This window comes from Heteronotia binoei, chromosome 6 (genome assembly GCF_032191835.1).
Source record: "Heteronotia binoei isolate CCM8104 ecotype False Entrance Well chromosome 6, APGP_CSIRO_Hbin_v1, whole genome shotgun sequence".
Classification (NCBI taxonomy): Eukaryota; Metazoa; Chordata; class Lepidosauria; order Squamata; family Gekkonidae; genus Heteronotia; species Heteronotia binoei.
In genome coordinates, this window is record NC_083228.1 from 41,191,664 (window position 1) to 41,218,889 (window position 27,226).

General features: G+C 42.3%; 1 protein-coding gene across 1 annotated transcript in view; it reads right to left on the bottom strand.

Moving 5' to 3' along the window:
- The window catches only part of BLNK (B cell linker), a 140,559-nt gene that overhangs the window by 81,890 nt on the left and 31,443 nt on the right, over positions 1–27,226 (bottom strand). Inside the window, exon 3 of the mRNA XM_060241368.1 lies at positions 8,963–9,009. Coding sequence (XP_060097351.1) covers positions 8,963–9,009 — 47 coding nt within the window. The remainder of the gene's footprint in view (positions 1–8,962; positions 9,010–27,226) is intronic.

Genomic DNA, 27,226 nt, shown 5'->3' on the forward strand with positions numbered 1-27,226 from the left:
CAGTTTTGGGGGCTTCTCCATGCTGCAGACCAGCTGGCTGGCAGGGGAAACCCTGCCCCTAAGCAAGGACTTACTGTGCAACATTCCTGATGCAATGACATCATCTGGACGTGATGTCATTGTGCCAGGGATACCGCATGGGGATGCTCTGGTTTTTTGGCAATAATAATAATATAATAATAATAATAAATTTTATTTCTATCCCGCCCTCCCCACCTCAGCAGGCTCAGGGCGGCTAACAACATACGACGCTTGATTTTACCATAGAGCTTGCCCCAAAACCAGAGCATCCCCTGCGCTATGTCCTTGATGCAATGTCACTTCCTGGTGACATCATCACCTGTCCACCCCTGGAATGCCCCTCCCCCCAAATCTCCCCAATGGAATGACAAGGGGACCTGGCAACCCTACTACTGGCTCAATCCTGCCCCCATGTGTCTACAAAGGCAGCCCCAGGTAAGTCCAGGGCTGTGGGTTATGCATGTTGCATTGGAGTTTTCCAACTTTTACTGCTTAATCTTAGGGTGATTCCACACTCATGTTGGTCCAGAGAGGGCTTCCGTTTTGGGGTGGAGCAAGCTGGCGATTTCGCACCAGCTGCTCCACACCGGCATTTTGCGTGGGGCAAACCTGCAATTTGCCCGGCTGCAGTGTAAACCTGAAAAAACAGGTTTACACTGCGGCGGGGCAAATCGCGGGTTTGCCCTGAGCAAAATGCCGGCGTGGAGCAACTGGTGTGAAATCGCCAGCTTGCTCCGCCCCAAAACGGAAGCCCGCCCCGGACCAACGTGAATGTGGAATCACCTTTACTTCTTTCTGACTACAGCCATCATTCCACATGGCTTTGTACATGGACGTCTGATGATTCCTGGCAAAGCCATTTAGTAGTCAAAACATAAGATCCAATATTATCTGTTCAACTCAAATTAATCCCATCTAGTCTATTGTTATGAAGTACTCAGAATTTGGAACAAAAAAATGTATTGGTATAACTGTAGATCTCACTTCTTGACCCAGATACTTTTTTCTTTTACAAGTTCTGAATATTACTAGCCCCTCTAACTAGCTCTGTAAGAAAGGTTTTTGAGCTGTTCCTCTTTAGGAAGTATAAATATACAAACTAAATCATGAAAAGATAGATGTTTTTACACGAGCTGCTATTAGTTCAAAGATTTAAAGCATGTTTTCAAATCCTCAGGCAATGACTGCCTTAGATGTTATAAATCAAAAAATAGAGAAACATCATCATCTTGAAAGCTTGGGGTGTCGTAGATGTCCAAAGTGTGCTACCTTTTAAAATAGGCATATTTGAGGCATCAATATTCATCCTAACCCCACAAGACATAACTTGCCTTTTCCTACTTAATAAGCACTACAAGAGAGATTGGAATTTTGAACTTTACACGTTGCAAAAAAATTGATGTGACTCTTGCTGATGATTGAATGGTGTGTGCCTGTAATTTCAAAATAAATTTAGACAAGAGAATATAATTATGGTGTGGTCTCTGTGAAAGATTTAGACAGTTCTGGGCTTGTGAATTAGATGTTTACAATGATCATATTTCACAGTGTGCGCCCTACTTATTCATGCCCAGGGTCCTTAGACACTGGATCCCTAAATACAAAACTATCCTACCACCTCATTTTTGCTCCTTGAGGAGCTTGAATATTCAAAGATACAAGGGAAACAGTAAATGCAGCTGATCTGTACTTCCCATGTTTTTCTGTAACTTCCAAAATGGAGCTTTCACATGTGTGAGGCAGCATGGTGCAAGGGTTAGACCAGGATTTGATGGACCCAAATTTAGATTGATAAAACTGTTGTGAACTCCTGGGAGGAAGGACAAGATAAAGATGTACTAACTAAATTTATTTATTCCGGGATTTATATTCCGCCCTTCCCACGAGTGGCTCAGGGAGGCTTACAACAAACAATAAAACAATAAAATCGGAACAAAGTAATTACATTTAAAATCAAGCATTTAAAAACCTAAAAACCTTAAAATAACTAATAGAGCATGAAAACTGCCCCTTCATATAGAATCCTCAATCTTTTCCAATGGATGGGAGATATCAAGTCCCATTTCAGTTCTGCTAGTGAGCAGAAAGCTACAGCATGAGCTTCTTGTACTTGCTGTTCTGTCACTATCTTTGAATGCCCGAAGTAATTTTTGTAGAAAACGTTGGGCAAGATATTTAAAACATAGTGGGGCACCAGCTGCAATGTATTTGCCCTATATCCAGTACATCTTTACAGCTGCAGGCACTTTGTACACACAGAGATATCATATCTAGAAATGCTTCTTCTCTGTAGAGGGGGTTCCACTTTGTATGCTTAAGGGAGATACACAATTTCTCTCAAAGCTGAAGTAGATGGGAAAACTCATTCAGTGTGTGAGCACACCAGCTCCAAGACCACAGATAGTATTCTGAACTTCATATTGCCCCAGCTTAGCCAGATGACTATGGTATTATCTATAAATTATGTTTTCCCTGCATCCTCCCTGGGTCCTGTTGATCAGGTGTCCACTGTGAGTTCTGTGTTTGAAACTCAACTCCCAGGCATGTAGGGTAGGGTTGCCAAGTTCAATGCAAGAAATATCTGGGGACTTTGGGGGTGGAGCCAGGAGTCTTTGGGACCATGGCATGCGGTGAGAGGTCCCTTCAGCCTCCCTTGTGCTCCTTTTCTGACTGAAATGGTTGTGGGGGGGTGGGTGGGGTGATGTTTGCCCTGCTGGGAAATGAAGAAGGTCAGTACACACGGTTTCTCCCATCGGGTCAGATAACAAACCCTCTGGAGGTGGGAAAATGGTACTGGGTGAGGCTTAAGGCCCTTTCCCCAAGGGCTACAGTCTCGATCAGAAGAGCCCTACACACGCCTAAGAATTAAGTTCCAAGCTTGAAACTTGTGCTATATTCATCTAATCACTGGAACCCAGAGAAGACATGAGGAAAGGATAACATGTGAAATGCTGAAATGAGTTCCAAGAATTTAATACATTAACTGCACAGATGAAAATAGGACAAGAGGAAGTGTTTATCCTTACGCAATGCATGTGGTCACAAAAACTTGGCATTGCCATGTAACTGTTTCCTTGACAGAGGTTGCTCTTTCTAATACATCTTTATTCTGAAGTACAGTTAGCTTGTGGGTAATTTTGCAGGGGTTCCTGCGGTTTTAGGGTAGGAATTAGATTGGTTTTATGGGTCTATATTAATTTATTACTTTTATTTTAATTGTTATAATTGATGTTATAATTGTTCATCGTTGGATTTCCTCAAATTCTAGTATTTTGGGAAAGGAAGAAAAAAATTCTTTGTCAACTCGCTTCATCCCACACAGAATTGTATAAACCTTATGTCTCCACTTAGTTATCTCTTTTCTAAACTGAAAAGTCCCAAACCGATTAGGGCTTGTTCCGAGTGGAGAGCCCTTTTGCCACCAGCGCTTCTCTCCATTTTCGCACAAGATGCTGTGGAGCTGTGAGTTGGCGCACCACCTTCCCACGGCAAGCAAAAACTGCTTGTCAGAGGATCTTGCTTGCATTGGTAAAGCATCATGCCAACTCGCAGCTCCGTGGCAGCTTATGCGAAAATGGAGAGAAGCGCTAGAGGCAAAAGGGCTCACCACCCAGAAGAAACCTAGTGCAAAATCAGTCCCAGACTCTTCAGCCTTTCCTCATAGGAAAAAGTGCTCCAATATCTTCATAACCCTCTGCTGTACTTTTTCCAGTTCTGCAATGTCTTTCTTGAGATATGATTATCAGTACTCCAAATGAGGCCACATGATAGATCTATACAAGGGCATTATAATATTGGTTTGGGCAACAACATATGAAAAGACCAGGAATGGCTGGGCAAGAGAGATACCTAAATTTAATTTGAAATAGAAATCTGGTTAATGTGAAATGATTCTGCTTCCCAATTAACTTGTAGAGGGTAAGAAGACTGCATTTATTTCTAATTTGAAATAGAGTCCGCTTGCGGAGAGGGCGGGATATAAATGTAAAGTAATAAATAAATAAATAAATAATATGCTCATCTATTTGCTACATTTTAGCATTTTAGTTGGGAGGTGTTGGGAAGTATTTTACTCTAACTGGAGAGATGATGTCCACATTAGAATCTATTGCAGTAATCCCCAATGTAGCATCATTTGTGATAAGTTTACTGGCATCCATTTGCTTATTTCCCAAACATCTCTTCTCCAAAGTAAATATCCAGTCACTGTTGCAGAAGGTGTTTGCAGAAGAACCCAAGAGGTATCCAGGGTTGACAGCCTCCAGGCGGGGCCTGAAGATCTCCCACTTTTACAACTGATCACCAGCTGGCAGAAATCAGCTCCCCTGGAGAAAATGGCTACTTTGATGGGTGGACTCTATGACATCATACCATGCTGAGGTCCCTCCCCTTCCCAAACCCCACCCTTTCCTGGATCCACCCCAAAGTCTTCAGGTATTTTCCAATACAGACCTGGCAACTCTAGATATCACCTTTATCAAGCATGCTGCCACCATCTTAGGAACATGCTTGGCTTGCAACCTCCCAACATATGATTGGCCCCAACATTTTTGGCAGACATTTTGTGTGGTGCCTACTCCCACAATTCATTTCCAAACATGCCCAAAGGCTCAAGAAGGTTCTGTACCTCTGTTCTGGTAGCTTGGGACTGGGCCAGCTAGTTAAATTCCATAATGTTTGACACAGAACAGGGTGACTGTGTTCTGTGATAATGCTGACTTTGAATATTTTACCACTTTCTTCTAAGGGGAAAATGCTGTGAGTTGCTATGCATCCCCATTGGGTTAGAAAGGAAGCAACTTAGTAAATAAATGTTACATTCCTTTCATCTTGCCACTTGCTTAGGCAATCGCATACTGACAAGTGCTGTGAAGATGAGAATTACAATACCTGAACTTCATTCAGACAGAAAGAACAGATAAGTGAATAACAATAGAAGATATCAAATACTATTAGACAAGCCAGTCTAAAGAAGCAGTTTGAGATCCAAAGACTAAAATGCTAAGAACTCTTTCCTAGAGATAAGCCCCACTGAATAAAATGGACCTTACTTCCAAATTAGACCTCCTTAGGATCGTTTGGGGAAAAAAATATTTGAATTTGGCTTCCAGGCACTGAGATAATCAATGGATAAATCACAAATGCTAAAGGTATCTTGCAGCACAATCTGGGGGGGGAGGGGTGGAAAGTCTTTTGGGAGCAGACAAGCCACTACATGGGTGCAGGAAGGGTTTGCGCCGATGTACAACCGGCGCCACCGCAGTGGAGGGGAGCTACATGCGCGGGGGGCCACCTGAGTGCCACTCCGCCTGAAGGCAGCAGCGGCTGAGGGCTGTGCCTGAGCGTGGGCGGAAGTGAGGCGGACCGCGGCATTCAGGCAGAGGAGGGGGTGGAGGAGGGGGCGTGGCCAGGCTTAGGCAGCTTCCTGAGCAGTTTAGCCCATGACTAAACTCTTGCCCCCCCCAAGAGGCGCAACATTACGCCTGCAAAAATAGTGGCGTGTTCCATAGGCACTCGTTGAAACAAAAAACAAAGGTCGCCTTCGCTGCTGCAGAAGCTCGCAGACCCCTTAGGGAGCGGTATGATTGCCTCACCAATCCCCTCGCGCCTCAACCTGGCGAGCCCCCTCCCCGGCGCCCAATCGCACCCCCCCTCCTAGAAATAATTCCGCTCTGCCTCGCACAACTCAATTGCTAGGGACTGGTTTGCGTGGTGGGAAGTTCTGCTGGTGAGCTCCTGACCATAGAGACTTAGAGTGAGGGACAGGCAGGCACGTTGGTGATGAGTTTTGCACTGCGTGGTTGCTTTGACAGTATCTTTGACCTGCGAGGGCTCCCGGAGGCTCCCGGAGGCTCTGCATGCAAGGACTGTCGCCCATGGCTCGGTAAGTTCCACTGTCCCCCCCCCCCCCGTCTTCCCCCTCTCCTTGCTTTCGATCGCTCGGTGTGTGAGCGTCTCTGGCACTTGTACCCAGCAGTGGGCTCCAGCAGGGGGCATTTGCTGAGTCCACTCCCTGTGCTGCCGCCTGCTCCCTTCCCTTGGTCTGCCCTCTACCACATTCCCAACCCCTGGAAGGGCATGGTGTGTGTGTGTGGCTGACATCCTTAAATTTAATTTAATTCTGACCATGTTTGAATGCATCTGTAAGCTCGGTTTTATTTTGATTTTATCTCCAATGTTTACATTTTTATATTCTGTGTATTTTTATCTGATTCTATTATGCCATTAAAGGTTTGGTATGTATGTGTGTGTGTGTGTGTGTGTGTGGCAGCTGCCCTGAGGTAGGTCAGATGCAATGGGCTGGCCAATCCCATGGTCCCACGCAAGCCTGCACCTTGGCAGCGGGCCAATGGTGTGCGCCAGGGCGGAATCACCATGCCAACAGGTTCTCTCTCGCTTGTTGGACTGCTCTTTCCCCTCCAAGCGTGGCGTAACATCTTCCCTTTGGAAGCCAATGAGTGGCGCCGTAGATCCGCCCGTGTCCGAGCAGCCGGCTGTCACGTATGTCTGGATTGGGCTGCCTGTCTGCTGTGAATCATTAAATGCTCTGTTTGTTGTGTGAAAATATGATTTTGTCAAGATTTAATGTCTACAGTAAGGTCCTCCTGACATTTTCTCATTTTAAAATTTCCCAGGAGAATGGTGACGTTTCCTGTTTTAGAGGTGGCTTCATGCAAATAAATGCAATATTGTAAAAAACAAGCATCTTAGTGATAGTAAAATGTTATTTGAGGTTGCTTGTGCTTTCAGTGGACTTCTAAGCAGAGTTAAACCCTTCTGAGCCCACTGAAGTCAATGGGCTATGAAAGGTGTATGGAATAACTGTGTTTAAGACTGCACTGATAGAGACCTACATTAGTGTGTCATGACAGTTGCTGGACTTTCAATTTTCATTCTTTATTCTACACATTATCTCATTGTTTCATTGCTTTACAGAAAAAAGAACACATTTCACCACAATTGGGGCATACAGTACACTTAAAATACTAACTGGATCTCATGCAAAGCATCAAGCAAAAATATAAAGAAGAGTAAGCTCTTATATCCTGCTTTTCCTGCCTAAGGAATCTCAAAGGATGCTTTCACACAGCAACTGTTTGCAAGTGGATTTTGCTATTCTTACACAGTAAAAATCCAGTTGCAAAGCACCTTATTTAGTGTGTATGAATGCACCCAAAGCAGATTACAATTGCCTTTCCCTTCCATTCCCTGCAACAGGTACCTTGGGAGACAAGAGAGTTCTGACAGAATTGTGACTGGCCCAAGTTCACCCAGCAGGCATCATGTGGAGGAGAAGTGGGGAATCAAATCTAGTTCTTCAGATCAGAGTTCTCCACTCTTAACCACTATGTTATGCTGGCTCTCTGAGAAATGTTTCCCACTACCTAAGCTGTAAGTTATGAATCCAGCAATTTCATAACCCTATTCAGTATTCAAAAGAAATCTACAATGCAATCCTGAGAAGGGTACCCTTCTAAGCCCATTAAGTTGACTGGCTTAGAAAAATATAACTCTGCTTGCTTCCTACTGTTAGAATCCAACACATTTGATTGAATGCTGCCTTCCGATATGGAATCAGACAGAACTGAGCACACTTTCATGCATTAGGCTGCACTGAGATCAAACTCAATGATCAGCAGGTTCTTCTGTGACTGCGGTTAGACTTTGCCTAATAGGACAGGCTTTCTTCCAAGCTCAGTACTGATGATTGCCAATCTAACGGGAAAGCCTTTTTATGTAGGAAACAATGGGATGGAGACTTCCTCCAGCAAATGGAACCTGCCTCTAGCATACAGACTTTCTTCCATTGGAGGAATCCTCCTTGCAACAGAAGACTCCTCATTCCATGGGAATAAGGTTGCCAACAGGTCAGGAGAAAAATGTCTTTAAAAGAGGTTTAAGGTGTGGAAATTGTCAGATGAAGCTTTTCACAGCGTAGAAGTAAATAACATCACCTGGTAAATAAAATCCCATTGAGCATCTACTAAATGGACATTTTTTTCTCCAAGCAAGTTGGCAACCAAATGACCGGTTATTTGCCAAATGGTGACAAAGAATCCCGCTCCAAGCACAATCTTCATATAGCTAATTGCACAAGCTTATTTTTCTTTCTTTCTCTGTGAGCATATAACCACTCATGTTATCCCTGTACAAAAACACATGGCAAAAAGCAGGTGTATACAACATGTATGAAAGCGCAGAGCAGGTGAAACGAAACACTGGCATCTGAAGTTAGTCAAATATTCCGCTATGTCTAAGGGAAGTGCTAGACCTTGACTGCATGCATCAAGTTACTTGGGACAACATTAGGGAAGCAGTGTTGAGTCAATCAGTTGGTTAGATAAACTGATCTGGAGCGGTTTGAGCAACTAAAAAGGTGTCCCTAATTAAAAACAACACATTGATTACATTTAAAATGGTTTTAAGTGCAAGTGCTCCTAACTATTGCAGTTGGCAAACACAGTCTTAAAATAGTCATTCCTTCCTGTGAGGACTCTCATCCTAAGAACTTGCCTTCTGTGACACAGAGCATTTTAAGAAAAGTATGCTTTTTCCCTCTAGATGTAAAATTATGCAAGTTTAATCGATTTACTAGATTGACTAATGAACTCAATGTGTAATCTTAAAAAAACACTTTCCTGGGAGTAAGCTCCATTGAATAGATTGGAGTATAATTCTGAATAGATCTGTTCAGGATTGCTAAAGCCCACAAGGTTAATTGACTTGCAGTTTGATCCTAAATGTAGTTACACCCTTCTAAGGAAATGGACTTTTAAAAATGTAGCTCGGTGTAGGATTGCAGTATAAGATCAATCACGCACAGTTAATTGGGCACAGTTTGGTGTTCTGGTTCTGTTCTATGTATAGAAAATAATCAAATGACAATATTTGCAGCAAAATAATTGTTTTATGGAGAAAAGAAAAAAAATGAGAGACTTACGGCCGGTCCATTGTACTGAATCTGTTCATCTCATAATCTGATAAACTCTGAAAGAGGGAAAAACAGTGTTTCTGAATAAAAATGCTAAGTCAAGGGGGGTGTTAATCATAAGTGAATGCAAATTTGACAAACCAAAACCGAGTCTAGCTGAAACATCATGTCATTACAGTACAGAGTTAAGTAACTGTGTCATTTTAATATCACTTTTAGTTTATATATAGCACAGAACAATTATGTTCAAGTTACTCATTAACTCTTTATTACCAGCACATGGTAATTTTTGTTGAAAGCACACATTGTATAGTGGGAAATCTGTTCAGGAATGCAGTGTGTGAAAAACACTGGTTAATGAATTATTATAAAAAGAGACAAACAAGAAGATAAAATTTGGAGTCTTTTCTGGGGCTTCCATTACATTGCCTGCTGATTCTCTCGCCTTCCCCTTCCTATGACAGTTGTGTAGCTCTGAAAATTTGGAGGAAAGGACCAGTGACAAGGAGCATGGCTACTGAAAACATTCTTCTGTGTAACCGAATATGTTTTCCAAATAGACTTTTAAATACTTTTTTATTGTTAGGACGTAGTTATTGCATTTTTTTTTTTTAGATTATTAAGCAATAATGCCATTTGGTCAGTTATTCAAGAAAAGCCTTTACTCTTTGGTCCCTGTTATTTAGAATACTAGCCAGATCTGCTTTAGGCAAACTGCTACCATGGATGATACTTTGAATGTCCCTCCTCGGTGTGCTAGAAATTTACTCTCCAAGTTTGCTGTTCAAGTTACGCCCCCCCCCCCCCGAAGGTGCCCCAGGAAAGTGTTTTCTGGGGAAATGAAGTGCAGGCTCAGGAGGTATGACCCCTCCTGGTACGCTAGAAACTAACTCTCCTCTATCTGCCCCCCAAGTTTGGTGAATATTGGATTTTCAGGGACTGAATTATGTCCTCCACCGGAAGGTGCCCCCATACTTTATTGAAAAGCAGCAAGAGAGAGGGGGGGGGGGGGACAAAGGCAGAAGCTCAACAGAACAAAAACAGAATCAAAATCCTTGAGAATCTCTCCAGTAGAAACTGAAGGGGGGCATTTTTGCCAACCCAACAGAATCAGAGCAATCTCCCCTGGGACCACTGGAGACCCAAACCCAAACCGGAGTGCCGTGACATTTGTAGACAGGGCTTTTTTTGACCAGGAACACAGTTATGGCTGGTTTAGCATCAGAGGGTGTGGCCTAATATGCACATGAGTTCCTGCTGGGCTTTTTCTCCAAAAAAGGACTTGCTTGTAGACATGGAAGCTCCAGGCCCTGAGACTATGTAGATGTGGTGGCTTGAAGCTCCAAGAAGTAAGCAAATATAGTGGCTTGAAAGCCCTGAGAAACAGTTAAACCTGGTAACTCAAAGCCCTGAGAAGTAAGTAGACAATGGTGGCTGGAAGCTCTGAGAAGTGTTGACAATGCACAGCAATCCTTTCCTTGATGAAATGAGTGAGTGACTGCTTCTAGGGTTCTGTAGGACAGACAGGGTTAGAAATGTTTCCACAGAGTGGCTAGGAAACAGAGCTCCACGGCTGAAGCAGATGGGAGGCACAGCTGCTTTCACAGCCCCTAGTTCACCTTAGACCCAAATCAGTGTGCAATGACATATGTAGATGTTGTGGAGCCAAGCCCTGAGATGTATATAGATGTGATGGCTCCAAGCTCTGAGTCCATTTCTGACACCCAAACACAAAGCAGTGTGAAATGACATATGTTGATATGATGAAAGCCCTTAGAAAGAAGGGGATATGGTGGGTTGAAAGCCCCTGACTCCAACCCTAACACCTAAACCCCAAAGCATACAATGATGTCCGTAAACAATATGTTGTCAAAGGCTTTCACGGCCATACAGCCTGGAAAATCTACAATGACTAATATATGTAAACAATTTAATCAATCAGCACCAGTCTGTCTTCCGTCATGAACCATCATGGAATGTGCTAAAAAATTCATGAAAATTAATGATGGTAGAGCCTCCATGGAGTGGCCAAAATTAATGATGAAATTTGGTCCATGTGCTGATTCATGCTTATGCCTAATGTTGATTTGCATCCACCCCAAATCAAACATCATAAATAGAAATTACATATACTGCTCCCTCTCCCCTTCATAAAACCTGAAAAAGTTTTCATTCTGCTAATGCTGTAGCCTTCCTCCAATGCATCAGGCCCAAGGAGACTTGCTTCAGCAGAAGAGGCATGTTGTATTGGTGGAAGATCCCATACATCAGAAGAGGGCATCATCACTATTTGGAATGGATACTTAGGTTTCAACCCATTGCAGTCAGCGGATTCTCTCCATTAATCAGACAGTGTGAAAAACAACTGATGTTCATGAACGTTCCGGACACTTCCTTATTTGTACCACCAGGGGGTTCTGTTTGATCTCTTCCTCTTGAACCCTCTTCAAGGTCTGTAGGTGTCTGGCTTTAGGCAAGCTGGCTCCCTAGAATCTAGATAGTGCTTCAGCTGCATCTGCCCACCAATCTAGCACTTTGTGACTGTAAAACTTCTGATTACCTGCTACTCTTCCTTTCCCCTCACCAAATTTTCCTAGGTATTAAAATTACTACTAACATTACAGACAATGCTATCTTTTTGTTCATGCAAGTAATATTTTTCATATAGAATCATAGTATATGCATTGTCACCCAGTATATGCATGTGAAATGCTTCATTACTGTTGTCTCAGCATGTTTTTTTAATTGTTGCGTAATATAAACAGAGACCATTGTTGTACAAAATTAGTAACCTTTTGTCGAACTGAACAAAAACTACATTCCAAAACAAAAAGAAAGGTAAACTTTAAAGCAGGCTGGAAAGCACCATCTTATTGCAGAAAGCATGACAGAGTTCAGAAGCACTGCCCTAAGAAGAAGAGCTTTAGAACTTGCTTTCCTTAGAAGCCGATTTCTGAAGATCCTTTTTGGATTGATTTGCACGCATCCTGCAATAAAAATTCCAGGATGGTAGCCACCTTGCAGTGAAAACAGTAAAGAGTTTTATGATGCCTTGAGAACTAAAGCATCCTTGTTGCATACAACATATTATATAGCTATAGAGAAAATAACTCTAAACTGTGGGCTCAAAAGGCCAGGAAGTGCACAATGTACAATGTTACACTTCTATACAAAGCTCAAATGTTCACATATGAATGAAACACAATGCATTCCTAAACAAAGTTGCATCCTTCTAAGCCCATTGACTTCAATGGATTTAGAAGGATGCATCTCTGCTTAGGTTTGCACTGACAAGGCATTGTATTGGCCATCCCACATAATGCAGTCTTCCTAGATTTGCTATATTGATTTCACACCTGTTGTGGGAGAGAAATCCCTGCTCTTTATTAAGTTCTAAATGAACATGATCAAACTCTAGTCCAGCAATTTCATTCTGGAGTCTTCATTGAATAATTATTACTATTTCTTTTGCATTTTTATCCTTCCCTCCTTCCAAGGAACCCAGGCTGATCTGTATATTTCTCCTTCCTCCATTTTACCCTCACAACAACTTTGAGAAGTCAATTCAGCTGAGAGAATGACTGGCCCAGGGTCATCAATAAGCTTTATGGCAATGTGGGGATCTGAGCCTTTCAAATCACCAGTAGAGAGTCCTGGCAGACAGAAAGGATTTTTCACTAATTTCTAAATGTCATTAGGTCAGATTTGCATCACTTTTCTACATTGAGCTATTTGACTTGTTTAGAAGACCATCACTGAGAGGTCACAAAAAAGAAAGAAAGAAACTTGAAAGGGAGAATCTAATGTGAAGCTGCTGGATCTGTTTATAATCAAGATTAAGGATTTATTGCTTTATGTTAGCAAAACAAAGCTAGGAAGATGGTGCGAGTGCCAACTGTGTATATAGAGCCACTGTAGTTACTTTATTTCTTAGTTTTTGTTAGTATTTTTTTGTGTGTATGTGTGCCTGGAAGTCATGGCTGACTTCTGGTGACCCCTACATGGAAGTTCAGAGAGGTGGCTCTATTGCCTGCCTCTGTGTCCCAGCCCTGGTATTCTGTGGAGGTCTCCCATCCAAGTAGTTGCCAGGGTAAGCCCTGTTTAGCTTCTGAGATCTGATGAGATTGGGCTTGCCCGAACTATCCAGGTCAGGGCAGCCATTGTGCTTGTTGTACGGAAACATCACGGGCTGTACCTCTTACTTGTTATAGCCTGTTGATTGCACTTTCACTATCTCATCTGTCACCTGAGATAGCATTTCATGCACGTAATGCAGTGGGCTGCTGTCCAAGTAGGTTTATGCCACAATAAATCTGTTACGGTTTAAAGGCCCACAGCATTCTCTGTTCTTTTTTATGGAGTAAAAATATCCAGGGTTTGAACTCTAAATCAGAGAAAAGCTGCGTTTAAGATCTCAACTTCTCTGCAGTCTAGATAAAAGAAGTCTTGCAAAGCCTGAGGTGTTAAAGCAAAACTTGCTTCACTGTCAGAGTACATGTGTTGGAGTGTTTACAAGTTTTCTACCTGATGTTATGAAAGAATTAACCTGTTTGTTTTTAGGATTGCCAATCCCCAGGGAATCCCATGGTATGGAGGCCCTCCCCTGCTTCAGGATTATCAGAAAGCAGGGAGGGTTGAATGTCTGCTGGGCACTTTTGACACAGGGTATAATGGAGAATTGATCATTGGGTATCTGGGGCTCTAGGTGGGCTGTTTTTCAAGGTAGAGACACCATATTTTCAAAATAGCATCTGGAGCCTTTCCTGAAAAGAACCCAAGTTTCAGAAAGATGGTACCAGGGGGTCCAGTTCTATGAGTCCCAAAAGAAGGCGCTCCTTCCTCCATTATTTCCAATGAAAGGTAGGCATTTTAAAGGAGCACAGCCCCTTTAAATGTGATGGCCAGAACTCCCTTCAGAATTCGTTTTTTATAATTTTTATTAATTTTAACTACAAAAAGAAAAAGCATAAGCACAAGTACAGAAACATCAAGAGGGAGGGGGAAATACAGAGCGGCAGATCAGATACAAAGAAAGCTGCAAATATATCAGTTACATTTTCACCTCAAAACAAAATGACTAATCCTTTCTACCTGCAAGTATTGAGTTTTCCCCTTATATTCTACCATCTTCATTTTCCATTGTACACTTTTTACTAAGCTATTACTTAAAATACAACTATTCTTCTACAGCAAACATAGATATAAAAAAAAAATCACCAAGGTCTCAACACAGAACTAACTGGATAAGCTTAACCATATTAAAAATACAAACTGACTTGTTATTTTAACAATGTCATCATTTAGATAGGCACAAAAACAAATATTTTTTTTTATCCTTCTAACTTACATATTTCAAATGGATAGAGAAAAAGATCAAATTTAAAATAATGTAAAAAATGGAGAGATAAGAAAAATGGTTAACGAGCATATTAGTTTATCTCAGTATAAGCAATTTCGCCAAACAAACATATTATGAGCATATCTACCAGATTACAAAATAATTGTGTTGTCTGCCTTCTTAAAAATTAATCCAAGTTAACTGTTTATTTATCTAAATTTCTTTTCAAAACTTTTCAATCCTTTAGCTCTTATGTCCATATTAATCAGAGAGGAACAAACCGCAAAGATCTCACTTTGCCTTTTAAAATCACATATCTTGCTGAGAGTTCCATATTATCCAGTTACCTACAGAAAGGGAAAACAATTTAACATCCATTCTTCCGGAAAGTTTTCCACGTTTTGATTTTTTAATGAAATGTGCATCCTCTCTCCTTAATGCAAGCACCCCTCTCAGTAACGCTAGTAAAAATCCCACACCATTAGATCCTCTCAAAAAAACTTCAAATAGCCTTAACTTCCGGTTCTTCTTAGTAACTGCACCATAAGGTTCCATTTTAGTTTTCTTCTTTTCATTTCCCGACGGATCTTTTTCCATTTCCAGCTCCACAGACATCATCAAGTTCTCTTTGTCACTCTGCCCATGTAGATTCAAGTTTTTGCTAGCTTTCAACATAAAAGCTCCCATATGCTTTTTTATCAACTCTGTTAATAAAACAAGGTCCTGCTTTAGAGAAAATATGATATCCATTGTATCTTTTTTATGAAACATTTCGCTTTGTGATGCTATTTTACTCCACAGAATAATTCAGTCTAATAATAAAAGTTGAAAAGTAACTCAGAGATCCAGTTAGTCTATCCTTCCAAATCTCCACCAGCCGTATATCTTGATTGTTGCTATTTCAGTTGCACTCAGACGACAAGTACCAATCTCTTTGGAATATATTTCATTTGTTCAGACCAAATTATAACCAAATAATAGTATCTTTATCACTTATTCAATAATAATCCAGGTCCATTTAAGTATCTATATTCAGTCAAATTCAGATTGTTGCTGGCATTCAAAGTTGTTCTTTGTATCTTTTGGAAGCCAGATTCACGGGAAAGTGAGGAGGGGAGAATTCACCTCTTTCTCTTCCTTTGAACTGACGCATTTACTGTTATGCAAAACGACTCATTAGCCGATGGTATGAAAAGCAAACTTACTTGCAGAGTAGAATTGCTGTGTTTGAGGTAGAAAAGCAATGCATTTGCTGAAATGGCGATCATGGCCGTGGAGCACTGGAGCAGACAAGAAGGATAGGAACAGTTGCCGCTGTCTCCCTGCAAAAGCCCCATGCTGAAAGAAAACCCCTCCAGGGTCTCCCCTAGAGATGCCATGTCTGTGGCACCTCTCCAACAGCCTGATTCAGGGGGGCCACAAGAGACAAGCTCCGCAGACCCCCACTGAGCTCAAGGCATGGAACCCAGAAGGCCTCCCTTCAGAGTTCAATCATGCTTGTCACAACCTTGCTCCTGGTCCACCCGTAAAATTCTGAGATATTTTCTGAGTTGGACCTGGCAATCCTATTGTCTATGCTAATTGGTAGTTAGGTAGGACCTATAGGGCATCAAATGGAAGCCCCCCCCCCCAAACTGACATTTAGCCTCATCATTGGTCAATTCATAATTGGGAGATATTGACTGAGTTTTGGCACGTAGGCATTTTGAGTTTTCGTCTCCTTTCCTTTCAGTATGTGTGTGTGTGTGTGTGTGTGTGTAGCCCAATTCTCCATCTTGCTAGGAAGATGTAGCTTAGTCAACTAGACTTTTTTTTGTTTCAGTCCATGCAGCTCCCTAAATATCTTAGTAAACTTTTCTTTTAGCTAATTCACATGCATGTGCTGAGTTTTTATCTTTATGTGCCAATAACAGGGCACTGACTTCTGTTGCATCTATGCACGGGCAGACAGAAGCTACATGATATTTTTTAATATGAGTTCCCTGTAGCCACATGGAAGCTGTGGGGAACCTATTTTCCCATGCATTGCGGGGCCTAATAAGGATCAGAATCATGGCACTAGAAGCAAGGGTTCCAGTTTCCTCCTTGCACCATTGGGGTGTTTATTTGTCTGTCTGTGGGGATGCACATGCACTGAGAGCCAATAAAGCAGTCAGAGCATGTTGGACTAAGATCTGGGAGACCCAAGTTTGAATCCTTACTCTGTCATGGAAGCTTACTGGATGGCCTAGGACCAGTTGCACAAACTTGGTCTAACCTACCTCACAAAGTTGCTTTGGGGTATAAATGAAATAAATAAACTGAATACTGAAAATGAATGAAGTACTGCTCAAAATCCTACAACAAACATATTGTGTAGTTTGGTCCTCAGAGACACCTAGCTGTGTTTGGCTGGCAACCTTCACAGAAAGACTATCAGAAAATAAATATTCTGGCTAGGATTTCCCACCTAAATTTCAGGTCACATGCCAGGAAAGCAAGAACCAAGCCAAGCTTCTAAGCTGTACACCTCAACTGAAAAAAAACAGCTTTTGTTTTGAGTGACAACTTCTAAAGCAGCCTGGAAGTGCCCAAGGTGAGATTACTTCCATCAAGAGTAGAACTGTCCCCACCTGTCTGCACCTCTTTTCTCTTGCAGCTGCTGGAAGTGTAAAGAGAAGCTGCCTCCTGGAAGAAAAGGAAGCACTGGAGGGAGACTTTTCAGCAAGGATGAAATCGCTCCTTTCTTCCTCTTTGCCCTTGGGATTAGTCTGCTGATGACAGGTAGATCTGTGATTAGGTAACTTGAATTTGTGGAATATGATGGGTTTTGGGGTTTTTTTTTTGAACAGTGTAAGCTGCTTTTAGCCTGTAATTAGTAGAGAATTTTTTTTGTTGGAGGGGCAGGGAGTGAGACCTGCTTTAGATTGGTGGCTTCTATCTTTGGCTTTACCTACAAGATCACTTTAGGTTCCACCCCAACTCTTCCCTGGGTGCCAGAATTTCTTGTTACGCTAGTCTCTGCACAGGATTGGAGTGGATTGTGGACTCTGTCCCTGATTTTACTCTAGAATTTTGGGTTATGCCCAAACTTTCCTGAGTAGATTCAAGTAACTCCAGACATGCAAGAAGAGAGGAACATGTATTGCAACAAAACAACATATCTTGTGGAGTTCTAAGATTCAAATACTTCTCATTAAGATTCTTATCTGCATTAGGAAAATATGGCTTTTCAGACCACTAGACACCACATATATTTAATACTAATCCTGTAATCATACTGTAATATGCAACAAACCCAGTTTAAGATACTGAATCCCATAATTGGAGTATGCCTCACAAAGTGTGGAAATCAGCACATTCCTATGAAACATTTTTTTAAATGTCCAAAATATAAATAATTGGAGCTAAGTATTTTGCTGGAGAAGACTCTTGAGAGTCCCTTGGACTGCAAGAAGATCAAATCAGTCAGTCCTAAGGGAAATCAACCCAGACTGTTCACTGGAAGGTCAGATGCTGAAGCTGAAGCTCAAATACTTTGGCCACCAAATGAGAAGGGAGCACTCCCTGGAGTAGATCCTGATGCTAGGAAAGACAGAAGGCAAAAGAAGAAGGGGACGGCAAAAGATGAGATGGCTGGACATTGTTACTGATGTAACAAACATGAATTTGAGCAGACTTTGGAGAATGGTGGAAGACAGGAGGGCCTGGCGTGACTTTGTCCATGGGGTTGCAAAGAGTCGAACTTGACTGTGCGACTGAACAACAACAACATTCTGTATTGAAATTTGTCATCGTGGATGCCTAGTTAAAAGCACACACACATCAGTAATGGAGAATATAGTATTCCTTGTCATCGTGGATGCCTAGTTAAAAGCACACACACATCAGTAATGGAGAATATAGTATTCCTGCTGAGAAAGGTGAGCTGTCAGGTTTTTTGGGGGGGGGGGCAGAGCTCCTGTGCCAGCAAGAACTGCATTTCAAACAGAAATCAAGCAGTTTGTTTTCCTATAACTATATCTGTGTGCCCAGAAGAAAATTTTATCAGCCAAATTTCAACTTGTCCTGCTGTTAAAGGCACAGGAGTGGTTTTTTTTTAGAAACCACCCTGACAACCCTAGGAAGGAACTACTGTAATAATGTGTGCAAGTAATTATTTTTAACTCATGGGGAGCTGCTGTGGCCAGGACTGCATCTAAATTTTTTTGAGGGGGGGGCAAAATTAAAAAATGACCCCCCTTTATGGGCCATTCTATCTTATGGTCCCATAGAATACAATGGACTCCATACCCAATTTGGCACCCCCTCCTCCGTTGGCACCCGGGGCAAGCAACCCCTCTGCCCCTCCTAGATCCAGCCCTGGCTGTGGCTCAGTGGTAGAGCATCTGACATACCGAGTGGATAGGATCATATAGTAGGTGATTTGAAAGACTTCCATTTGAGACCTTGGACAGTCTCTGCCAATCAGAGAAAGCACTCTGATCTGGCAAAAGGCCATTTCAGATGCGTGTTCAATCACTTGAATGAATTTTGTGCTTTCTTGGAGACTAAGGGATAAATGTACATATGTGGCTCTTCCTTATCTTTTTTACTGTCTTCCATGTCTGCTGACATAACAGTGTGGAGTACTCATGTATTTTGGGGTTGTGGCGCAGCTCCTATCTAAGCCAGGCAATGCTGATGTTAAGCTGTTATAGGGCATGTGTGTATGTCTATGTGCTGGTACAATGTGCATATTTTTCCATCTGCCACCTCCTTTGGAGGAATTAGACTATTGATATTACTCTGCTGTTTCCACCTCTGCTTATCATGCTTACTTTGTATGTGCAAATCCAGTGTGCAGTTGTGCGAAGATGGCTTTAATTAGTTGTACAGTTTATAGGCTTTATTATTTATTATACCTTTGTGTCTTACTAACTATGTTGTTAACTACTCTTGAAGCCTTTGGACTAAGAAGGTAAATACAATTTTCTGAAGAAATAAGTAAAAATGATCCTAAATTTTTATGTATGCAGTCTTAAATCCTATTGAACTCTGAGATTTACCTCTGAGTAAATATGCTTGGCATTGCACTGTGTATTTAAGAAAGAGCAATGGTTCTGGCAATATTACTCCAAATTGCTAACATAAGCATTCAGCTTCTATCTTTGGTGCTCCCTTAAAGCACCCATGCAGGTGCTCTAGGTGGCAAATGTCTTGCTTTAATTCTGTTGGCTGCATGGATGCAAGAGCTCTGCTCCAGAACCACATGCCCCGGTTGGCTGCAGGCGTGGCAACGCTGTGTGCATTTGGATGACACACAGCTTAAGAGCATGTTAAACATTAAACAAATGAAGAAGCAAAAGAAAGGAGCTCTTTTCATTGACTAAGGCACTCCCAGTTTGCTTGCTCACTGCCTTTCAGGTATTACACACCCTTCAGTGGAAGTAAACATCTCTTTCTTACCTGCTTATTGATCACTGCCCACTCCCAGGGGGGTTTCTCTCCCTTCTGGCTCTATCCAATCTAGTACCTTTTGAGACTCATCTCTTCCTTCTATTTATTTATTTTTTGACAGTGGTGCTGACCTCAATTACATTCAGGACTGTAAATATGGTAACTGTGATGTGATGGCTAGGAACGTTTGCATAGGAACAGCTAGATTTCAAAACACCCCTCCCCCCAAAAAATATAGGACCTATATATATATATATATATATAGCACCTTTAAGGTCAGTTGTGATTAACTTCTTTTTAAAAACTTGATATTACCTTTTGCCTTAAGGAGGACAGAAGGTGGCATTTGGGGAGAGGGTTTCACTGTATCACCCCTTGGTATGCAATGTCTCTCAGGGGATGATCCTCTCTCTTATTTATACAACATCTATATGCACCCCCTTGCCCAGTTGTAGCTTTGGGCAGGATTGTCACCAATATACTGATGACATCCAGCTGTATCTGTTGTTGGATGGCCAGCTCGGTGCTGCCCCAGATGTTTTGCATGAACAATAACTACGCTTTGAACATCTTGAGCAAGATGTGACTCACTGAATGTACTGAGCAATTTAAAACTCAAAATTTAAAATCTACAGCTGAGACGTTGTCTTGGAGCTCTATAGAGTTTGTGGCTTATTGCCTGACTTATACTGAGGCTTTTTGCCCTATTGTAGATGACTGGGGAAGGCAATGGCAAACCACCCCGTAAAAAGTCTGCTGTGAAAACATTGTGAAAGCAACATTACCCCCGAGTCGAAATTGACTAGTGCTTGCACAGGGGACTACCTTTATCTTTAATTTACAATTGCATGTCCAATAATTTACCTGTGCTGAGGATGAAGATTCATATCTTTGAAAAATGGACAGCTACTCCAAACTCCCTGTTCCTTGCTGGGTTGACTTATTCTTGTATTAAGACTACTTGAATTGTATATTGGACTGTGGTCCTCTTTATGGTCTTGTGAACTTTAGTACCTTATTTGGACTGAGTTTCTGAATTTTACTAAGTTTTTGATTAGTTGTCACTCTCTTTTGTATATGACAGTTCTTGTTTTTGGATTGCATGTGTTATAGATTTTGTATAAGGTTTTCTACTTTTTCTTATAGTTATATTTATTTATAAGACAAATTTGTTTTTGACAGGTATTAATTCTGGGGTATTACTATGCTTCTAATCACAGTTTGTATTTTTGTTGGTTTACTTGACCCATATGTTTTAGCTGAGGGTTTGGATGCTGTGGCTGGTTGGTTAAAGCAGAGTTGACTGAAGCTAAACCTATCAAAGATGGAGGTCCTGCCCTGCCCTGGATAGCCTTGGTAAACCCAGTCTTATCAGATTTCAGAAGTTAAGCAGGGTCGACTGTGGTTAGTACTTGGATGGAAGACTTCCTTGAAATACCCAGTTGAGAGGCAGGGACAAGCTTTATTCAGCCACCTATCTGAATATCCTCCAGACCCCCAGTAGGGGTCAGTCACCTGAAGTTGGCATGACTTCCAGGTACACACACACAAATATACCAAAATACCCCCCCCCCCCAAAAAAAGATGGAGGTCCTGTGCCTGAGCTGCGGGATGATGGTATTGGGGATCCAACTCCCAGCTCTTGATGGTGTATTTCTAACACCAACGTCATCAGTGAAGAGCTTGGGCATGATTTTGGATGCCTCATTATCAATGGAGGCCCAAATCACAAACATTGCTAGGTCAGCCTTTTCCTATCTTAGGCAGGTCAAGTAACTAGCTCCCTACCTTTCACCCTGTGACTTAGCCACAGTGATCCATGCAATCGTCACCGCCAATTACATTACTGTAACTTACTCTATACCAGGCTAACCTAGTAACTTGAGATTAACCTGGAAACTTCAGTTAATCCAGAATGCATTGGTGCGTGTCCTCACTGGGATACCATTAGGAGTTCACATGCATCTGGTGCTCTGCTAGTTGCACTGGCTCCTGGTCAAGTGTTAACATTTAAAACCCTCTGTGGTTGGGACTAACATATCTGCAGGACTGTTTCTCCTGACATGCCCCACAAAGAGCATCATGCTCTATGGACCAACATCACCTTGTGATTCCCAGCCCAAAAGAGATCCACTTAGTTTCAACCAAAGGCCAGAGCCTTTTCAATTCTAGCACCGACCTGGTGGAACACTCTCCCAAGAGAGAACCGGGCCCTGTGGGACTTGATGCATCTCTTTAGGGCCAGTAAAACGGAGATGGTCCATCTGGCCTATGGTTGAGGCAGCAGCAGGGCTTCCCCTGCTCCGCTTCATTGGCATGCTCTCCTTGTCTACTGCCCAGTATTTTACCATCTGTGGACACACGTAGGCAGAACCTTCTAAGATTAGCACTAACTGAGCTGCAGATGACCATCTAATGTTAGTATTAATCGTTTTATAGGTTTTAATGATTATATATGTTTATGTTTAAATCACTGTTGTTATATATATTGTTGTAACCCTCACAAAGCCTGCTATATGGAGAAGGGTGGGTTAGAAATCAATCAATCAATCAATCAGTCAGTCAAACAAACAAATAGAGGAAGGTAGCAGACAGTGTACTTTCCTGAAAATAAAAAAAAACCCTGTCTTGTTTTTAACATCTGTTGAGAGCAGCAACTTCCTTAAGCAAAACAGCTGAGTGAACTGACAGTAAGTGAATGTACTGCCGCCACCCCTACCCCCCTTTCACATCTCAGGGAAGTGAGTTTCCATCCCTTGTTGTAAAGGTGCAGCTTCACTTAAGGTATTTTCACTTAGTTTTGTGCCTACTTTCAATTTGGTATATATATCCCTAACAAAAATCCCCGTGATACAGTTTCAACATATGAAATATTTTTAAAAATATAATACATGCGGCATCCAGTGTGGTGTAGTGGCTAGAGCATTAGAGTACAAACTGGGAGACCCTGATTTGAGTCCCAGCTCTGTCTCAGCCTGTCCTACCTCACAGGATTGCTGTAAGGTTAAAATAAGAGGAGACTCATGATCTGAACTGATGTGTAGATGGGTAGGATCAAAATGTACCTGAGAGGAAAAAATAAGTACTAAAATATTCCAACTAGTCGTGGAATCTCTGGCACTGCAGTACTGGCTGAGATTACAGGAATATTCAGTAGCTAGCTGCAGATGTTACTCCTCAGTCACTGATTTGTTCAGTTGTCCAGGGCAGTGAATGAACAAGTTGATAGTCCATGCCTTTAAAAAAGTTTTTGGAAACCTGAGATAGAGACCAAAAGGGCAGCTAAAGGGACTGTATTGAAGCATTGCTTACAATCTCCATCCTTTTCTCTCCCCACAACAGGCACCTTCTGAGGTACATAGGGCTGAGAAAGTTCTGAGAGAACTGTGACTGGCCCAAGATCACCCAGCCGCCTTCATGTGGAGGAGTGGGGAATCAAATTTGGTTCTCCAGATCAGAGACTGCTGTTCTTAACCACTACATTAGCATTTTATTAAAAAGATATATTCTAATGTCCTGTAGACATTTCTTGTTATTGAAATGTCTTGTTATTGATTTCTATATACAGAACACAAAAACAATTGCTCAGTGTGACCTAAATTGAGAGAAAGATCATCTGACAGAGATCTGTTCCCAAATTGAAGGAGGAAGAGAATTTGGGAATTTCTCTGTGTGTGTGTGTGTGTATATGAGAGAGAGGATATTTAAATATAGAAAATTCTGACATCTAGTGGCTTCAATTGAAAGTGCATTTAAAACTGCTTTCACTTTTGTTCCCCCAAAGCATGTTTGACTTTGGTTCATACTTTAAGCATAATAACGACATTAAAGGGAACTGCTACTTAGCTGCAGTAACATATATTTAATTCTTGTTATGATCCATGGACTTAAATATATGTCACCTGACAAGAATAAAAACTATCCTCATACTTGCTCCTCTAGAGGATTATTTATATAGCAGGGACAGCCAAACTTGCTTAATGTTAAGAAGATGATGACATTGGATTTGTATCCCACCCTCCACTCTGAATCTCAGAGTCTCAGAGTGGCTCATAATCTCATTTAGCTTCCTCCCCCACAAAAAACATCCTGTGAGGTAGGTGGGGTTGAGAGAGATCTCACAGAAGCTGCCCTTTCAAGGACAACTCTGCAATAGCTATGGCTGACCCAAGGCCATTCCAGCAGCTGCAAGTGGAGTAGTGGGGCATCAAACCCAGTTCTCCCAGTTCAGATACTTAACCACTACACCAAACTTGCCACATAGAATAATCATCAGATGTCTGAGACCCGCAAGACATAAACATCAGGTGTTTGAGGGCAGGCAGGCAGAAAGGAAGGAGATGCAGGAGGGAGAGGTAGAAAGAAAACAACTTTAACTGCATTCTCCAAGCCACTGGTTGGCTTGGCCTGGAGAAGTGATTTAAAGAGACAAATGCATTCTCAGAGCCAGACAATAGGGTGGTGGGAGCTTCAAGAGCCCCACAATATGTGTGAAAGAGCCACAGTTTGGCTCCTGAGCCACAGTTTGGCCACCCCTGTTATACAGCATAAGAGGGTGCAGGTGCTATATAGAACATAGAGGGGATCTGCTAGGCAACAGTGTACTGCACAGCCAATTAGGAATAGAGAATGCATCCTGCTGATAGGTCAAGTATCAGGAAGTTGTTTCTTGTCTGTGCAAAAGTTGTTTGGTTATCTTACCACATGTACTGCTTATGGAAAATGCAGTGTTGTCACAATATGTCCCTCCAGTCTTTGAAATGCTACTTAAAATTCTGTGTTATTATGTATGTTCTAAGTTTTCTGTTTGCTTTTGGGTATGATCTGTTGCTTTTAGGGAGGAAGGCTTTCTTCTCTTTTTGATTGGGAGGCTTTTCAGGAAGGTTTTCTTCTCCTTTGATTGGGAGAAAAATTGATCTTGCTTACTGGCTTTGGAATCTCTAAATGTCTCATAGATTTTTCTACTAAGGAAATGTTGTTTTAGAATACCAGAAATGTTTCTTTGTCAAGCTCCTGCAGGGTCACTGCATTAGATAAAGGAGCCCTGCCTGCTATGCTGGATGCAAGCTTTCAACTTTTCAAAGTTTTCAGTTTGTCAAATTTGAAAAGTTGCACATTTGTATCAAACACAACAGGAAGGGTTCCTTTATCTAATGCAGTGACCCTGCAGCGGCCTGGCAGAGAAACATTTCTGGTGTTCTGAAACCACATTTCCTTTCTCAAAAATAATCTGTTGAATTATGGGTCCATGGCTTCCTAAAAATAGTATTTCTTACCTAGATGTCGCAACAGTGTGGTATTTGGGAAGAATGGAAACAGGCATGCCTGAGCAAAGTATCCTAAAGCTACTGTGTGGCTCGCCAATGGCAAACTGAATTGTTTGCTTATCTCTGTTGCAACTCTCATGGACTTTCAACTCACCACTGACCATTTAGCTTCTCTTTTCTACCCCCTTCCCTGTTGTGTTCACACTGAATGAAATTTCAATTCAGCAGCCGAAAAGTGGGCTGTAGCTCACAAAAGCTTGTGCTGGTCATGTAGGGTTGCCAACCTCCAGGTGGAGCCTGGAGATCCCCCGCTTTTACAACTGATCACCAGCTGGCAGAGATCAGCTCCCCTGGAGAAAATGACTGCTTTAAAGGGGGGACTCTATGGTATTATAACCTGCTGTGATCCCACCCTCTCCCCAAATCCCATCCTCTCCCAGTTCCACCCCCTAAGTCTCCAGGTATTTTCCAGCACAGACCTGGCAACCCTATGCTAGTGTCTTGTGGCACCTTAAAGACTCTTGTTTTGGTACAACAAACAATAATGGCTACCCATCTGGAATTATCCCTATAAATTGCAACTGAATATTTATTTAGTACATTGTTATACTATATTTAGGGTTGCCAAGTCCTCTTCATTCCCTGGTGGGGGACATTTGAGCATGCAACGCGTGTGCACGAGACGAATGACATCATCAAAATGGCGGCAACTGTGCGGGGCCGCTCTAGGTGTTTCCAGGAAAACTCTATGGCTTTCCTGGATGCTCTAGCCATTTGGGAGATTAAAACTCTATGGTGCGAAAGTACCATAGAGTTTTAACCTCCCAAATGGCTAGAGTGTCTGGGAAAACCTCCCAAATGGCTAGAGTGTCTGAGTTTTTCTGGAAATGCCTAGAGCGGTCCCAAATGGGTGCTGCCATTTTGATGACATCATATCCAGGTGATGTCATTGCAGGAGGAGGTTCCCCCCACCGGCCCGATGTGGGCTGGCGGGTTGAGAACCTCCTGGGCAGGAGATTCCCCGCCCGGACCGGGAGGTTGGCAGACCTAACTATATTGTACAATAAATTATCATATATGATTGTTTTTGGATTATTCACTCATAGGAAAGCACTGCATTAAACTCCTAAGGCACTGACAAATACACGTGTAGCTGTAATGACCAAAGTTAATATACACTCTGTTGCAACATATTGATGTAAGTAGTTTACATACTGAGCTTTAAATTGCCATGCATTTACCGGGTGGCAGTTGCTGGAAGTGAGGCTGTACCAAAATAAGCTTCAGGAACATGTCTGCTGTGCATGGCTGCATATTTGTGTTGACAGAAAATGGGGTGGCGGTGGGGAGATTTCAAAAGGGAAATTAGTTGCTCTTTACAGGAAAAGCAACTATAAATGGCACAAGTACAAATCCAGCAGCAGGGCTTTTTTTTGTAGCAGGAACTCTTTTGCATATTAGGCTACCAGGGCCGGCTCTTCCACTAGACAAACTAGGCATTTGCCTAGGGCGCTGGCCCTGGAGGGGCGGTGAATTAGGCACCCCCAGCTTTTTGTGAATTAGGCACCCCTACCTTTTCTCTCCCTGCCCCGATTTGTTGTTGTCTTCCCCCCACTGTCGCTGCTTCTTACCACCTCCTTCCCCTCCCTCCCCACCCCGAATCGCTGCTGTCTCCCCTCATTGCCGCCACTTCTTGCCGCCTCCTTCCCCTCCCTCCCTGCCCCAAATTGCTGCTGTCTTCCCCCCATTGCCACTGCAACAGGAGAGGGGGGGGCATCGGCATGGCTGCCTGGAGTGCTGCAGGCCCCAGGGCCAGCCCTGTAGACTGCACCACCCTGATGTAGCCAATCCTCCAAGAGCTTACAGTGCTCTTCTTACAGGGCCTACTGTAAGCTCTTGGACGATTGGCTACATCAGGGGGGTGTAGCCTAATATGCAAAGGAGTTCCTGCTACAAAAAAAGCCCTGTCCAGCAGAATTTCTTATTTCTTTTTTTCATTGATCCCCATTTTTTTCTGTCCGTGGGGAACCAAAACGTCATGCACTTCTTCATTTTATCCTCACAAAAACCCTGCAAGGCGGAGAATGTGGAAGTAGCCAAGGTCACTCAGCAAGCTTCCACAGTAATGTGGGGATTTGAACCTAAATGTCTATGATCCTAGTCTGACACCCAACCACTACACTATGCTGAATGTGTCATATATCCTAAAGTGTGTTTAGTATCATAGAGTGCTGGGAAAGGGGCAGGGGA